Source organism: Trachurus japonicus, chromosome 6, assembly GCF_045865225.1.
Source record: "Trachurus japonicus isolate A0001 chromosome 6, Traja_1.0".
Classification (NCBI taxonomy): domain Eukaryota; kingdom Metazoa; phylum Chordata; class Actinopteri; order Carangiformes; family Carangidae; genus Trachurus; species Trachurus japonicus.
In genome coordinates this window covers 16,908,672-16,926,337 of record NC_140912.1, presented here as the reverse complement: position 1 = coordinate 16,926,337, position 17,666 = coordinate 16,908,672, and the positions used below count along the sequence as shown (strand labels likewise).

Sequence of the window (17,666 nt, the reverse complement as noted above, 5' to 3'; positions counted from 1 at the left end):
GTTTCTTCCAGTGGGGGAGAGAGGGAGGGAGAGAGAGAGAGAGAGAGAGACTGGGTAAGAGGCTTTTCTGGTTCAATCCCTCAGTAACTGTCACAAGCAGTCAGTCAGACAGTCACCTGCAGTTGAAGGTGTCGAGGGCAACCTAGGCAACAAATTTACTCTCCCATCTCAGTTTACGTGTATGTGTTTGTTGTTCAATGTTTTCATGCTTTAATGGTCCAAACAATGACCTGCTGCAGACAAAAACTTTAAGGTAAATCCTACATTAGTTATATTTAAACATTATTCTCTAAAAAAGAATATTTATCATTTGCAAGAGGTGCTTTCAGAAACATGTCACTTTTAAATTTAGATTAAAGAATCAAATCCAACATGTTGCTTTTAAAAAGTTTTACCTTCTGCCACACTCAGAAACACCTATTTGTAATTCTCTCTGTGTCTGTCCCACAGGACTAAAACATGACACGTAACATTATTCTGGGATTTGACCTTTGTTTCATTCACAGCTTCATCTCCTTGAGCTCTGCAAAAACACACATACACACTCATGCGCACACACCTTTGCGCCGGTGGTAATCCTCTGAGGGGAAAGTGTGTTTAAGTGTCATCTTGACCCATCCTTCTCTTCCTCAGTCCTACTGCCTCACTCCACCCTACACACCCATCTCACCCCACCCCATGTTGCATTAACGCTCCCAATCCTCTTTGTGGGAGAGTGACGTCTGCTACTGTCAGAAACAGAGTTAAGCTCAGCAGGCACCAGGAGAACAGAGTGGAGAGAAGCTCCCAGCCTTAGGGATAACCAGGCAGCGCTGCACTCTTGTCCTCCAGGGGGGACGAATCTCTGCCACCTGAGCAAGACCTGACTTGTCCCAAGCGGCTACACGGGCTTCCAGCTGAGGAAAACACAAGGATCTTTAAATTTGGTGTGTCAAGACAGTTGGCTTGGTCAGCAGGTTAGCCAAACACTCTGCCACCCTGTCGGAGGGCCTCCATGGCCTCCAAGGATGAGTGCTGAGAAGCTGGAATACAAACTCTTCTCTGGGCGTACAACATGTTTTAACAGATTCTTGTTGCTGCTGTCTCTGTGTTTTTAAGATTTTTGGAAACAAAAAAACAGAGGAACTTGTGAATTCCTGTGAGATCCTGTGAAATCTTACATTTTTGGCCATTTTGGTTTAACTGCTGCAATGGCAACAAAACAGATGGCAGGACAGCTTCCTCCCATGTCAGGTGTGTCTGAAAGGTCTGTGTGTGTGTTTGTGTGTGGAGCATCGGGTGTTTATGAGTGCTTTTAATTGAACAGCAATCTGTGTGTGTTGGTGTGCGTCTACTGTGAGCCACTGGGGCCACTGCTAACTGGAGTGTGAGGGTGCGATTTTGTGAATGTGTATGATAAAAGTCAAAAGTGCTTAAAGAGTGTGTGTGCGTGAGGTGGGGGGGCGCCGTGGAGGTCGTAGCCCTGGATTTCCTAGAGATGGAGGGTCATGGTTATGACCGGTTTGGAGACGGGGAGAGGGACAGTTACCAGATTGATTACCGAAGGATTGTGGGAGACATGGAACCAGCGCGGCCACGCATCTCAAACAGAGATGGGGAACAACCTCACCCCTACGGAGCCCATCCTCACCCAACGCCACATGGACACGGGCATGAGACCGCAGCCCAGCGATACAGTGCTACAAGAATCCAAGCTGGATACGAACCAGAAAGGTCAGTTTCACACTCATAGCCTGTAAGGTCATGACCTTAACATCACTACCTAAATTGTAAACAATGTTTCTTGAGCAGCGATCAAGATGTTTTCTAATGTTTGCCTAAAAGCCTTAGCTGCGTGCTTTTTCCAAGTCCATCTATCAACTACCTTAGCCAACCAAATCCTCTTACCTACAGCACTGCCGTCATGAGTGTATAGAAGGAGTTTCCATTGACAAGGACGGATTCTTTTTGTTAGCATTTCCTGTCTCAGCTCCAACATTTGTAATAGGATCTGGCGTGTGAAAAGGAGGTCAAGAGAGAGGAGCAAAAAAACATGCATGTTTTGCACAAGGGATAACTGCATCCAGAAATAAATGGCTGCCTAAATGAACATGTTTTTTGTTGTTGTTTTTTTAAAGTGAGAATAGATCTGTCCATGATGTGTGCACACATCTGTCTGTTAAAGTCAGTAAAACATATTGCAATTGGAGTTGATAGATTTGGCGCTTATGTTTCTTATCTTCTGTCTATATTGCTAGTTGGAAACTGCTCTGTTATCTTTCTGTGTAGTACTACAACTAATATCAGTTGAAATCTAATATTAACTGTGAGAAGCTGTGAAGTTCATAATATAAACAGTATCATCTATTCATTGTAATCCTGTTACACACTTACATGTGAGTGTTTCAATATTACAGCATGGCAGACTACTTGATCAGTGGAGGCACAGGTTATGTTCCTGAAGACGGGTTAACAGCACAACAACTCTTTGCCATTGGCGAAGGACTAACATACAAGTAAGAAATGCTGATAACACACACACACACAACACACACATTTACTGGCTAATTTCAAGGTACTGCTATCACACACAGATGCATGTGCACAAAAGGAACAATATGCATGTGCACATACAGAGGCACAAAGAATTATGCAATGTGGTCCATTAAATGTTTAGTGATATCTATGATGACACATCTGCTTGGGTTTTATATGGAGGATTATAATGAGTAATACGACTTTCAAGCATGACTCTGAGTGGAATCGCCGTCATTAAAAGCAGGGTCTGTATGTGTGTGTGTGTGTGTGCTAATGGGTGACGAGTGTAGTTTCCTTAATGGAGGTTATATGCCGGGTTCATGAGTGTGCAATGGATAAACACAGGACATTTCAGTGAGTTGAAAGGTGGACAGATTATGTCTGCTCACTAAATCAAAAAAAAAACTGTGGCTTTGTTAGAAGGGATAAAATTAATTATCTATAGCCTATATATATATTCATGATTACTTTATGTAATGCTATTCCACTGTGAAAGATGTTCTATCCTATATTCTAATGTTGTATCCACTAATCTTGTGTATCCTTTTCTCTCTCCCCTCTCAGTGACTTTTTGATCCTCCCGGGTTTCATAGATTTCACCTCTGATGAGGTGGTGAGTATCACAATGTCCAGCGTAGCACAGTCCATATTTTGCTAGCACACAGTACACTGTCGATTAACTTGTTCATAATTGGTAGCACAAAGCATTATATTTTGGATAAAGATGAGCAGGTACATCTGTTGTAGCCAAACAGGCTAAAGTTACCTTTCTGTGTCATTATTTGGTCTACAAACATATTTTTGTCCTCCAGTGTTAGCTCCAGTGAACATATATGATGTTCTTCATAATAATTCAACACAGCCAGCCAGGTTTTGCTGTAATCCTAGTAATTAATCCTTCACTCTTTGTTGCATTCGTTAGTGAGGGGTGCTTGAGCACAGGGTTGTTTATCTGACTTGCTTTGTTTTTGTCTTTGCCAGCTCTGCTGGGACATTAAATTAATTTCATGCCTTGGTCACATGGGCTATTGCTGAAAGAGGGTGTTCAAAACAGACGCACACCTGCGTCATCTAACACTCAGTAGGTGAATTCAGAGATTCGGCCTCTAATGTGTCCAAACTGTGATGCTTTTGTGCTGCAGCTGCAACACAGTAGAGCCATTGTTTGTGGCAAAAGTAATGAGTGATTTATCTACCAGGGCACACACCTTAGAAGTAATTGCGAAATTTAAGATTTCATTTCAGATTTATTTTTGCTTTTGTGCTCATTGGTGTTTAAGATGGTGCTTCTGTTTTGCATCACACTTTCAGGATCTAACCTCTGCATTAACAAGGAAGATAACCCTCAAGACTCCTCTCATTTCATCTCCCATGGATACAGTTACAGAGTCATCCATGGCCATCGCCATGGCAGTGAGTACACAGCGCAAACCTCACACATGCCATACCTAATTGATCACTCAACTTAGCAACATCCCGCTGTACAGTCTGTGGCAAGTGCACCAAAATCTGAATGTAATTTAATATGAGGGTTTCTCTTCATTTTCTCCCCCCAACCCTTATTGGCTGGTTTCAGCTGATGGGAGGGATTGGAATAATTCATCACAATTGTACTGCTGAGTTCCAGGCCAATGAGGTCCGCAGAGTCAAGGTAAGACTGACCAGGTCAAGAACGACATATAGCAGCCCTCTTTTCGGATGTTACCTTCAAAACATTCTACAGTGAAAAATCTCTGACCCACTCAACACTTATGTTTTTGTTTTTGCCAGAAATTTGAGCAAGGCTTTATTACAGACCCCGTGGTGATGAGTCCACGACACACAGTGGGGGATGTGTTCGAGGCTAAGATACGCCATGGTTTCTCTGGGATCCCAGTTACAGAAACGGGCAAGATGGGGAGCAAGCTGGTGGGCATCGTCACGTCCAGAGACATAGACTTTCTCTCTGAGAAGGATCATGACAGACCTCTGGAAGAGGTGGGCGCTTAGCTTTCACGTGAATATGTGCATGTGCAGGAGAACACGCATTATTTAAATGATATCAAATAAGTAAAATCATTTGAAACCTATTTTCATTCAGGCAATGACAAAAAGGGAAGATTTAGTTGTTGCACCAGCTGGAGTCACACTAAAGGAGGCTAATGACATACTGCAACGTAGCAAAAAAGGTAAATCTGTCAGAGTAGTAACACAACAACTGAACTCAGATACACACTTTGGGTTTTTTTTCTTACTTTGTGCACCCTTTTTATACTCTGACTTGCAGGTAAGCTCCCCATTGTAAATGACAGTGATGAGCTGGTTGCCATCATTGCTAGGACTGATCTGAAGAAGAATAGAGATTATCCCCTGGCTTCCAAGGACTCCCGCAAACAGCTCCTGTGTGGGGCGGCCATTGGTACCAGAGAGGATGACAAATACAGACTGGACCTCCTAATGCAGGCTGGAGTGGATGTGGTGGTCCTGGTAGGTTTTAACAGTGGATTGTTTTTTTAATCTATGAGTATGCTGGATGTGATAACACAAAAAGTCCCTATTAACTCAACTTAAAACCCGTGAGGCATTTCATTGTTGCTTTATCTTTCCTTGATAGTATTTTAACAATTGTATCTGCAGGACTCCTCCCAAGGAAACTCAGTGTATCAAATCAACATGATAAACTACATCAAACAGAAATATCCTGAGCTGCAGGTGGTTGGGGGAAACGGTGAGCTCATCTGTTTTCTTAAGGAGTTTCTTTTGCATTTGTGGAGTCAAATACTCCCTCTACACTATTTCTTCCTCATTCAGCTCTTTGCTGTGTCTCTGTCTCTCTCTAGTGGTGACAGCTGCTCAGGCTAAAAATCTTATAGATGCAGGCGTGGATGCCCTGAGGGTGGGCATGGGCTGTGGCTCTATCTGCATTACCCAGGAAGGTATGTTATAGAGAGCAGTACTGTGAACCCCTGCTGCTTTTAGATATAAAAAAACAAAAAAAACATGCAATTTTGTGTATGTTTTGTGACACATACCTATTTTTTACGCCTTCTCCTCAGTGATGGCCTGCGGGCGACCCCAAGGAACATCGGTGTACAAGGTTGCAGAGTATGCACGACGTTTTGGAGTGCCAGTAATCGCTGATGGAGGCATCCAGACTGTTGGACATGTGGTGAAGGCTCTGGCCCTGGGAGCATCTACAGGTAGAAAAAGGCATTGATTTTCCTGATTATGCAATTTACATTTTCATAATATACATTTAGAAGATTCCTTAGACACTTTCATGAAATAACATATGGGGCAAGGGTCTCATTGATGTATGGTGGATGACTGGCAGGTCATTTTACAAACAGACCAGTTTCTCAAAATAAAAGCAGTGCTTCTTGTAAACATCTAGTATCTTTCTTTTTACCTTAATTGTTGTCATATGCAACCAGCATCACTTCTTCCCATTTTCTATTTGCTTCAGTGATGATGGGGTCATTGCTGGCGGCAACCACCGAAGCCCCCGGAGAATATTTCTTTTCAGATGGTGTGCGTCTGAAGAAATACAGAGGAATGGGCTCCCTGGATGCCATGGAGAAAAACAACAGTCAGAAGCGCTACTTCAGGTGGTGTAACTGTATAAAAACTTTTCCTGGAAAAATCTAAACTCAGAGGATGTCATTGTGATGCATCTCTTATTCTGTGTATGTTTTTTTTTTTTTTGTCCAGTGAGGGAGATAAAGTGAAAGTGGCCCAAGGTGTCTCAGGCTCAGTACAAGACAAAGGCTCCATCCACAAGTTTGTTCCTTACCTCATTGCTGGTATCCAACACGGCTGTCAGGACATAGGAGCCAAGAGTTTGTCGATTTTAAGGTAAGTGTTAAATTGTGAGTGTTATTGGCACCAGACCTCAGGGAAATACTCTGTACTGGCAGCAAGCAGCAGACAGACTAGGCAGCACAGTGTGGCCAATGAAACTGTGGATTGATAGAGAGAGGACCAAAGTTAATATCTTGAACAGACCAGAGCTCAAATGCTTCTAATTACAATTCCATCCCCTATTTATTTTACATAATGTTGACATTCTCCACTAGCCATAAATGATAGTATAGCCTACCACAATTACACAACCAAAACCATGCTAAGTGGTAGGCCTATAAGACATTCTAACAAAAAGGACAAGTGCCCGTGAATTTAAAAAAAAAAGAACTTACAAGTTACACATTCACTGTTACAATAAGTTGGTCTTGCTCCTTATCAACATGCTAACTTACACAAAACAACAACAGCTACAAGTCCTCAGGTTTATCACAGGTGGCAACATAGCTCAACCATCATGAAACTCGTTGAAAAGTGGGATTCACGCTAATTTTCACGTACCACCGGCTGGTTTATGATGACAATTTTAACAATACCTTGACTAGCTCATTTATGGCATGGCAATGAGCACCTTCTACTCCTGTTTCACATATCGAAACCGTCTTACAGCACTTTTTCTGGCGTTACATTAGTTTTTTTGTTTTGTTTTGTTTTTTGACACCAGTTTAGGAGTATAAAATTGTGTTGCCAGAGAATTTCGGGGATCCATGGTAACTTACTAAAAACTAGCTAGCGAGGAGTCTGTTTGCAGGCCGGGCCTAACAGCACCACAGCACCACCTGCTGACTGGAAGATATATTACCCCGATATTTATTATGAGGACATGGACATGCTTGGAGTTAGGTTTACAATCATTAACAAAAAATTATGTAGGCCTAGCCTTTTTTTTTTTTCCAAACCCCAACAATGACTAGTAAGTTTATATTGGCTTTTTGCTGATGAACTTTGTATCTGTGTGTGTGTCCCAGGTCGATGATGTACTCAGGAGAGCTGAAGTTTGAGAAGAGGACTATGTCTGCTCAAATGGAGGGAGGAGTTCACGGCCTCCACTCGTAAGTCTGACCTCTGACCCTACAGTGACTTACAGTGACCTTTTCACCACCTTTACAACTGCTTCATACTCCACGTGCCTCTTTTTTGTGATACTTATTTCCAGTGTGTAGATATTGTCTTGGGAATGATGGTTTGGTGACATCTATCATCATCTGTTTTCTCATCATCTGTTGTCTAAACCTTACTTGTATTCAGTCCCTGTGTCAGAACCCTTCTATTGTCAAATTATTTACCTGTGGTTAGCAACATAAAATTGTCTTCTCTCTTCCTCTTTTCTTACCCATGCTATCTTAGATATTCTTTTGTGCCATGTAAGTATAACTACAAGGCTATCACATCATTCGTCTTCTTCTTTCATCCATTCATTTCCATTCAAGACACAAACACATCACAACACGGAAAATGCTAATACTTTTACTTTGTTCAATTCCAAATGTAGTTATGAAAAGCGGCTTTACTGAGGCGGGAGGAAGAGGAAACGCACGATCAGGAGGACCCAATGTCCCAACCCCAGCAGCTATGAGCAGATGTAGTGGACGCATGTGACCAAACCACAAACTAAATAAAAAAAATAATACTGTTGTTGCCGGACAACATCTAGGCCTACACAAATATCTGAAACCACTTGTTTGTGTCCTCTTCTCCCTCTCCTGTTTGTCTTAACTTTGATCCCTTTAAGGATAGACAAAACAACAAACTTTAATCTGAGTATGACGTCTAGAGGACAGCCAAAGAGTTGCATGACCGCACATGAACTCTGTCTTTCCCCTGCTGTGTTCAAGGTGTAGTGACACTAATGTAACTCTGCTAATCCCATTCAACAAGCAAATGCATGTCATTAACTACTTTAGGATAAGCTTACTATTGCTGACCCTAATGTGAAGCTCATCTCCCTGTTGGCTTCTGAATTGCACTTTGATACAGAAGAGTACAGCATAAACCTTGCAGAGTTGCAGTCCCATGTTTCCATGCTCATAGATAAATCACACAAGATCTTTTTTTCTTTGTTTTGCAGGAAGTCAGACAGTCATATATTTTATTTACATAAAAATAGACACAACAAAAAGCAACATATCCTTGACACAATGTTTTAAATATTTAACATTTTATTTAATTAAAAGAGGAAAGAAACACAAATCCACAGATTTAAGATTGTTTTTGCTGATGTTAAAAGCATGTTATGTAGCCATGGTCACATCTGACAGCCTGCAACACGGTGCATAAAGCTTGCTGTCAAGAGGAAACAGAGTACTCACAGGACAGTTTCATCATCTTTTTACTGCACTTGAGTTTTTGTAGTGGTGATTTCAACATCATTATCTCTGAATATCTGGCTGTTACATGTTTCTTTACTTTGAACACACTGGATGTGTGATGTGATGTGCTGCACTGTTGCGTAAGGGAGGCTTAGCATCAGCCTTAATTCACACATACATTTGTAGAAAGGAGCGCCTTATAGGACCAACCACATGTAATCTCACTCTGGATTACCCATCAGGAAACAATGGACAAGAAACTGTTGACGAAACAGGAGAGTATCCATGCTTTATATTACAATTATTTCATTATAATCTGATTTCTAGTATATCTGATTATATGTCCATACATTATTCCCATGTACATTTTTACAAATGAGTCTTGACTTGTCATGAGCTTCCATAATTTCATTTTGCAAAACAACATTGTTAATTTAATGGCTATCGACTGTACATAATACATAATACAGATAGTTATGTGTCTTTTTTCAGGCTCAATATTTCAGTTAATTAAATGGTGAGTCACTGACATAGGGCTAGATCTATTTCTTTATAGAATGATAGACCAAAGTTTATTTTTCCAGTTTCAATAATGACTTCTTCTTTTACTGGAAGGTACTCAACACCTTTGGTATTACATATTTGTCCCATGATGAATACTGGATCTGAATTTTGCAATAACTGTCAACCAATTAAATGAATGATTGTACTAGTTGACTAAATGATTTAACAGTTTTATAACAATTCCCAAGAATCACTGAATATACAGAAAATATAATTGTCTTCTTCTATCATCCACATTAAGGCTTCAGAATGATATTTACTGTAAATAGTGTTGCATGAATAAAGATAATTTTGACAAGGGCATTCTGATACTGTTTTGACATTTTGTCCTATCTTTAAAAAATGTTGTTACTACACATAGTACTAGAGGGCAATATAGTATACATTTGTCAAATATATAAGTAATAAAAAAAATCCACGCAAATGATTGGTTTAGCAACTGACAAAGTCATAGTATGATTCTTCCTATCCATTTCATTGCACCACACTGAGATAATATTATCATCCTAATAGAAAAGTAGGCTAAAGTTGGCTACTAAATGCCAAAATGTCTTTTCTTATGACTGAGTATACTGTTACCAACTCAGTTCACTTAATGGACATTAAGGTTGTGATGATGTGAACGCAAAATATTATACTTCACTGTAACAAATAGTTTTAGCTCCCTCTCACAATGAAATTTTAACATTTGCTCATATTTTTTTCCAATGTAAATGAATTTGTGTCTGAGGCGATATTATCGCATATGGGAAGAAGTCAAATGAAGTTGTTAATGAGCATGTCTTGCTTTTCCTGAGTGGAATCCACAGCAATACATCAGCAATGTTAAATGAGACTTTTTTGGGTTCCATATTGTTTGTCTATGGAGAAGGTTCTTATTGTTTTCATAGACTCTTGGAGTTTCTTTTTGCAGGACAGCTTCAGTGTAAAAAAAACCCTAATGCTTCTTAGGTTGAGAATGGTACTATTTGCATTCTTTAGCAACAGATACTTGATCCTTAACATTCATGAATGTCGAAATGGAATGAGCACAGTTGGAATCAAAAAATCAAAAAGTTGAAACAATATTTTAAGGGCATACATTACTGAAAACAGTGACAAAGTCAGCAGAAAATAATTTGGGTCTACACATTGTATCAGTAATGTCCATCATTCAGTCATTATTTCATCTGTATGACTTTTATGATGTACAATTCAACTCAATCACAATCAGAGTCTGCTATTTCTGCACAATGTCAGGTGCAATCCACTCACTGCTGGACTTTTACAATTTCCTATAATTCAATGGTGTCACTGCAAACACTCAGAGCATCAATTTGTCTGCACACGTTGACAAACTCTGCCTGTACAGCCAGATCCCATTCCAGCTGTTTGCTTTCACTCAGGTGCTTAGTCCCTGCCAGTCGGACAGAACCTTGGGGGTCCTGGGAGGCCAAGCTCAGGGTTCGGTAGCGCCTGTGGTAAGACAGGTGGGGAATTGCTCGTGGAAGACTGTGCTGAGCAAAGCTTTGCCCTCGGTTGGCCCAAGAATGTGAACGTAGCTTTCCTGTCTCCTTGGGTTTGCTGCAAAGACCCTGGGTTGATCCAGAGACACTCCCTTTCCAATCCCATTGCTCTGGTGTCTTGCTGTGAGATGCCAAAGAACTATGTGGCTGAGGAGGTTTAGAACTGGGCAGGGTTTTCTCTTGATCCATGTCTCCACAAGAAGAGGTTCGGAATAAAGCATTATCCACAGAACTAGGACCTTGCTTTGATGTACCCTGGCTGGGAGAATTCAGGGAATGGCTTGAAGAAGAATGGAACATCCTGGGCAAACCAAAAATACTGTGAGAGAACAGGGACTCACTGAACAGAGCCTGGTCAATGCTGCGTGACAAGTCTATGGGAGATGGGGGCCTCAAGTCCACAGTAGAGTCAGTATCCTGACCGAAGCTATCCAGTGATGATAGCTGAGACTCGTCTGCATTTTTAGGCTTGCGGGGTGGGCTTGGGGGTGTAGGTAGAGGTAGTATAGTAATCCGTGTTTGGCTGGCTTTTGGTAGACAATCTAGCCCATTTCCAGAAGGATCCACCATCGAACAAAGAGGAAGAGCCTCTGACTGTCCCTTAGTGATGACATCACAGACCACCAGCTTCTCCTGTTTACCTTGGGACCAGGAATCGGAGCAGAGGACAGGGGAGTTTGCGCCCCCATGAGATGGCAAGGTGAGCGCACGAGAAGGGGAGCTGCAGGAGAGGCGCGACCAGGATCCAGGCCGAGGGCGAGTGATAGTCTTGATAGAAGAGTTCTTGTGACAGAATAGAGGGTGTGTGCCAATGAGAGACAAACCTAGACACACTCCAATCTCACAGAGTCTACAGCCTACTTGGTAGCCCCACCAGGGCCAGGGCTGGAACCCATAGCCATCAACTCCACCAAAACCAAGGGCATGTAGGATCCCATAGAGCTGTAGACCTCCACACCCCAACAAACACAATGAAGCTCCTACTCCAGCTCCTGCTGCCCTGTGCCAGTCCTCCACTTTGGCAAAGGGGCAATTTGGAGGTTGCATCACTTCAGGAGATCCTCCAGTCTCTCCATTGTCATTCAGCCTGTAGATGTGTTTTGTGTTGACTCTTATTAAGCAGTAGAATATGAGGTAGGAGAATGAGAGAAAGATTGTTAGACACACAAACAGGCCATGAGGGGAGAGCAGGATCATGGTGGGGAGGCCGTGGAAGAGATAGAGCAGGCCAACACACCCTAAGGACACTCCAAAATGCAACAGGGACACACACAGTAACACACGAGGTTTGGGCAAAGCTGAAAATGAGGTGGATATAGCAAGAGGGAGCGAAAGACGCATTCGTGTGCGCAATGAAAGAAGGAGGAAGGCCAGAGAGAAGGCGGAAATCAAACAGGGGAACGGTAACTCAGAAAGCAACACAGAGCCCAGAGGGGGAAGACGGTCTTGATGGCTGTAAGCATCATAGAGCAAACAGAAAGCTTGCATCCCTGAAAATGCTAGTAGGAACAAATGCAGGAGGGTGAAGTAGGGGCTTCCAGCAGGACATCGCAGGGGAAGGCCTAACAGACTGACCACAGAGATTAGGCTGAACGCAGTGAAGACAGACCCTAGGCCATAGATGTGAGCTTCCCATGCAAACCCCCATGTGGCGAGGGCAGAGTTCCAGTCCGAATACAGGGGGACGTAAAGGCCAGGGTTGATAGCCAGGGAGGGGCGAAGGGACTCGTTGGGAGTAAAATCATCTGGGTAGGTAGAAGTCCAGGATTGGTTTGTTGTTTTGCAGGGTGTGGCAGATGTGTCCGTGTTACCATCGAGTAAGAGTGTGCTAGTGGTTTTTGAGACATGAAGACCATTGTCCCTGGAGTCATCTGTAAAACAAGTGCAAGAAAACATGTTACTGATGTATTTGTTGTCTCTACAGATAGCTAGAGAGGTAGAAGTTTTACTCAAATTAATGTTTTTAGTGGGCAAATGGAGCTAGTATAGTAAAATGAGATGCTGAATATACTGAAACATACATACAAAACATCAGCACAACACAGCCTCGCTTTAGTACCAGTGTGGCTGTGTACCTTTGCTATCATAGCTTTACAATTCTAATAGTAATTTATTTTAAAACAATTACAATAATAATGATGTAAATGTAACAACATAATGATCTAACCGATGAATACAGGCCAAAGATGCTCTTTACAATTTTAATTGTCCAAAAAGAGAGCATGGTGGTATCTGCCGTGTGTGAAGTTAATCCATAATAAAACAGAGCAGGCTTGTAACTGGGAATCTCTAACTAGGTCACAGAGAGTGGGAGCATGAGCAAGTAGTGTGTGTGTGTGTGTTAGAGAGAGAGATGTGTGTTGATTAGCCAGTATTGACCTCGTTGCTGCTTTCATTTTGAGTGGCCATTATAAAGCATGATTAAGAAGTGTTAGTCTATCTTTAATGTTACATCCTTTCAGCGAAAAGCTGCAAATGACAACCATTATTATGTGACTGTGATCGTGTCACGCAATAAATAATATAAGTATTCTGTAAGTGAAATAACCTTCAGAGTAAGCTGTTTAAAGCCATTGGAATCAGGGAAACCATTGGTTATAAATGGAATGTGTCCTATTTCTGGTCCTCCATTAGTCATGAAGTTGATTGTGTTGATGCAGAAGCCGCAAGCTAGCACTGAGGTAATTGATTTTCTTTGTGTTCACTTCAAAGTCTACAATAAATGCATCTTGATGGGATGCAAGTGCCAATAGATATTGAATATTATATATTCAATGATTCAATTCATGAATGGCTGTTAGGCTAAAAATAACATTTGGCATCAAATGCATAGGCAAATTGAGGAAGGGTCATTCCTTATATTTCTGTCAGAGCCCTCCTCCCACAACACATCATTTACTTTGACAAGTGAGTGCAATTGTGGGAGCATGAGCAAGTAGTGTGTGTGTGTATTTGTGCAGTAAATATTCCATGTGTGCACGACATTGTCCAAAAAAACTTTAAATAGGGGCAATGGAGTCTGGTTGCAAAGGGAGTGTAATGTTTCTACAGGGCTGGGTGGGATAGTCTATGATAAAAGGACTGAGAGCACAAGGCAAGGGAGAGAGAACTGGAAGGAAGGGCTAAACAAATATTTTTGAGGAGTAGATGCTTGAGAGAGTGAAGCGATGCAAACCCTCCTGTGAATGTAAAACAAGTGCCTCTGCCAGCAGAATGCATATCACAAACACTGCAGTCACACATCCACTTGGAGTATTTTATTCTAGACTTTTACACTATAAATTCTGTCATTTACAATTGGCAATAAGTGACGAGTTTACACTGAGATTGGTGTCAGATTCAGTAAATGATAAATTATTTAATTCTTACCTTTTTCTGCCTCCAAACTAAGAGCTCCTCTGTGTAAAACACTGTCTATCATATGAACCAATACATCCCCAGTGTCTTTCATGGGGACGGTCACCCCCTGTGTCTTTCCCTGTGGTCTGACAGAAGGGCCCGTGGTCCATCCCAAACTGCTAGTGGCAACAGGCTGAGTGGTGCGCTCAGGGCTGGGCTCAGGTCCAGCAGATGGGGGTGAAGTTAAGTCTTGTTCTGGTCTGACTGATGGAAGTGAGCCAAACAGAAGAAAAGGTAAGTGGCTATCAGTTGTCTCATTCTCCGAAGCCGGGAAAATTAGCTGATTTTTTCCGGTCTGTGTAGAATTTAAAATAGATCTAATGCTGGTCTCGGCTGGCTGATGCTTGAATGATTGCTCCTGGGTAGGTTGAGGCAGTGCTGCTTCTGATGAAGACACTTTTGGTTGAGTATTCTCCTTAGTGGAAGTATCTTCTGTAGCACTTTCTATGGGTCTGGATACAAAAAGACTCTCCTCATTGGGAGACAAAACAGATGCCTCTGTGCTTTCCTGTAAATCATCATATTCCCCAATCACACCTTGTCTATCTGATTCCTCAGATGACGATAAGGGCTTTCTCAAAGGCAGACCCAGGAAGTCAGATCCAAACATGGGATTCACGGGTGCTAAATCAGATCCATGCAGTCTCTGTGAAGGCTGCGTGAGATGCTGCACCGCTGTGTCTAGCTGTTGTGTTTCCTTGACATTTTCTCCAGTTAAGGCTGTGACACAAAGCGAGAGGGGCAATAAGAGGAGGAGGAGAGGATAAAGATTCCACGGAGAGAGCATGGTGAGGGTCTGTAAACTCCACTGCAAAGTCACATGCTGTAGGTTTGTGTTGTTATTGGCCAATTACATGGTTGACAGGTCTCTAAAGTCAGGTCTTTGAGTGTCTTATCCTTAACAGACCTGGTGGATAAAAGAGAGAGACATCACATACAGGACCCAGTCAGTATCAGCACTCATCAGAAACTGTCTACTTTGAGGATATCTGCAATATGTGGTGTACTAAATGCAAGTAATGTGTCAAACATACACAAAAATACTCTAGCATCCTATACCTTAACCTTATGAAGTCATGTGGCAGTGGCACATACACAATACAAACATGAGTGTGAATGACAGAGCCACATAACGACAGCACATGAAGAGACATCAAGTACACAACAGCTGTTTTTCCCGTAGCCATTCTTATTTCAGCATTCTTACCTCATCAACAGCCCACTCTGCTGCAGCCTCTTTAAACATATATGCCGCTCTGTGTTGCTGCATGCCTGCAGGCTCTCTCTGCGTAGCACTCTGTGTCCTTTCATACTCACTGTGCTGTGCCCCTCTTCTCTTCATCAGACAGTCGACACATGGGACAGACCCCACCTCCTCTTGACAACCCCCGCTGTCCCACACTTTGCCGCTGCACCGATCTGACCGTGTGTTTGACTGTTTGCACAATCCCATTCTCCTAAATCGGCATCTGCACCACACTGACTACCATCTCTTCTGTGGTTGCATAGGAACCTTACTACTGCCTCTCTTCCACACATGCACTTCCACACACACACACACACACACACACACACACACACATAACATCCCCTGATGATCCCCATGATTTACAGATGATGTTGATGGAGAAGAGAAGAGAAGAGAAGAGAAGAGAAGAGAAGAGAAGAGAAGAGAAGAGAAGAGAAGAGAAGAGAAGAGAAGAGAAGAGAAGAGAAGAGAAGAGAGAATAATATGTTTTAGGTCATTAGAAAGGCTCACCAACCAACAGGCAGGCATTGCCCTGCACTAAACGAACCTATGTGTCAGATCAATACATGCCACTAAGTGTAATTTACAACTGATGCTGCTCCCTTCCTCCTAAACTAACCATCACATCAGCTGTTTGAAACACACACAGCAATGGATGAAGCAGAATTTCTTTGTATAGCATACCGTACATGTATAATGCATGATAGTGGCTATTTGTGTATGTGAGCATACATACATAGCAACCTCCTCTGAATCTAGGCTGTGCACGTTTTAGCAAAGAAAAGCACCATTAAACTGTGACCTGGTTGTTCTGCCAATGTCTAAGCCAAGAGCCACAAATATCCTGTCTCCAATGATGCCATGTTACTATAGCTTTCTTTATTTTTTTCTGCTTTCAATGTTACCAGACTTGTTCATGTGTTCTGTTTTCATCCAATGGGAGAAATCTCGTAGCCTCATGGCCTAATTCAATTCCCTAGAATGGTTCTAAAATAGCCTCTGATCCACATACCTTTGCGTGCATTTAGAGCCAGGGTGTTTAAAGCACAGTCACACATTGTGTTCTCTTTCTGTCTGACTGATGTAATAATAAAAAGTTATGTTTTAAACTCTCCACTGACCACTACTGTTGAATTAACAGGGCACAGGAATGTTCAAGCCAGGGTTATTGTTGTGTGGGCATTCTGCCAAATGCACATTGATTTTTCTTGTGTCCAAAAAAAAAGAAAAGAAGAAGAGATAAACAAGGGCCAAACTGCATCCCAAACAAATGTGCCAAACATATATTTAGCACAAAACACAAAAAGATTAAGATATACAAGCTGATTTGCCAAGAATAGTGTTGGCCGTGACAGTAAATACCACAGCCAGTAATGAAGAGAGCAGTTTACTAATTGTCTCCTAATTTTTTATCTTGCCTCTACACAGGCTTCTACTCGCAGGATAAAAACAACTTTGCTTACAACAATGAGATTCAGATTTCACATAAGACAGTGGAGGCTATTTCATTCAATTTAGACAGTCAGTGGTGAAGATAGCAACTTCCCGAGGGGTGTGAATAACCCGCTGTCTGATGAGGATACAGGAAAGCACCAACCCAGCCGTAACTAAAGGGACTGGAGAGGGACAATGACAGGCCAAACATATGAGCTCAGTGAGGGACATGGCCAAATTATTGCCGCCTCACACTTGCTATCCTAACTCATTGGGCAACTGGTTTCTGTTTAGACAAGTCATCCTCCAACAAGACAAAGTCAGCAGGGACTGGGGTCCAGCTGGGAATGTGTACAATCAGGACAAGACACAGAAACAAAGCTGCACAAGCAAAGAGGAGGATAAAGGCAAGCAATGACCCTACGTAGGATAAGAGAAAGCTTTAAGAATATAGTTTTTACATGTCAATGGCCATGCAAATATGTCCAACAAAGGAAGCCATAGTGATCAGGGTAGATGCAAAAGTCGTTAATGGTTAACACATTAGTATACTTTTTTTTTTTTTTTTTTTTTAAAGAAGAAGCTCTGACAGGACAACGATCTGGGCAACATAATGACAATTTTCCATAGTTAGGGGGGGAAATGTACAATTTTACTCCCAAATTTATATATTTTCATACCATAATCTCCACCATTAGAAATACACTTGCCAGTCTTAGGATATGTCATGAAATGTGTGACAAATATGACACTGTAAATGCTGGCCTAAATACAATACACTACAATGCCATATAGCTATATTACATATAATAATAGGCTAGTTGATATCTCTAGTTCTATTTATATCGT

General features: G+C 41.8%; 2 protein-coding genes across 3 annotated transcripts; one reads left to right on the top strand and one right to left on the bottom strand.

The window, feature by feature from the left end:
- Positions 1 to 1,123: 1,123 nt before the first annotated feature.
- Positions 1,124 to 9,531, top strand: impdh1a (IMP (inosine 5'-monophosphate) dehydrogenase 1a). Of its 2 annotated transcripts, XM_085779395.1 has the most exons (16): positions 1,124 to 1,713; positions 2,397 to 2,495; positions 3,082 to 3,130; positions 3,829 to 3,930; positions 4,094 to 4,168; positions 4,288 to 4,494; positions 4,598 to 4,685; positions 4,784 to 4,983; positions 5,134 to 5,224; positions 5,337 to 5,432; positions 5,553 to 5,696; positions 5,963 to 6,104; positions 6,208 to 6,351; positions 7,326 to 7,409; positions 7,705 to 7,721; positions 7,850 to 9,531. In XM_085779395.1, the coding sequence occupies exons 1-16, from the start codon at positions 1,478 to 1,480 to the stop codon at positions 7,954 to 7,956; spliced, it is 1,881 nt and encodes a 626-aa protein (XP_085635521.1). In that variant the 5' UTR covers positions 1,124 to 1,477; the 3' UTR covers positions 7,957 to 9,531. The 2 variants fall into 2 exon arrangements, with proteins under 2 accessions (XP_085635521.1, XP_085635522.1); XM_085779396.1 differs by lacking the exon at positions 7,705 to 7,721.
- Positions 9,532 to 9,932: 401 nt separating this feature from the next.
- On the bottom strand, positions 9,933 to 15,682 carry prrt4a (proline rich transmembrane protein 4a). Its single transcript, XM_085779394.1, has 3 exons — positions 15,342 to 15,682; positions 14,105 to 15,041; positions 9,933 to 12,606 (listed from the first exon to the last, which is right to left on the bottom strand). Exons 2-3 carry the CDS (start codon positions 14,919 to 14,921, stop codon positions 10,505 to 10,507), a joined length of 2,919 nt encoding a protein of 972 aa, XP_085635520.1. The 5' UTR covers positions 14,922 to 15,041; positions 15,342 to 15,682; the 3' UTR covers positions 9,933 to 10,504.
- Between the last annotated feature and the right edge of the window lie 1,984 nt (positions 15,683 to 17,666).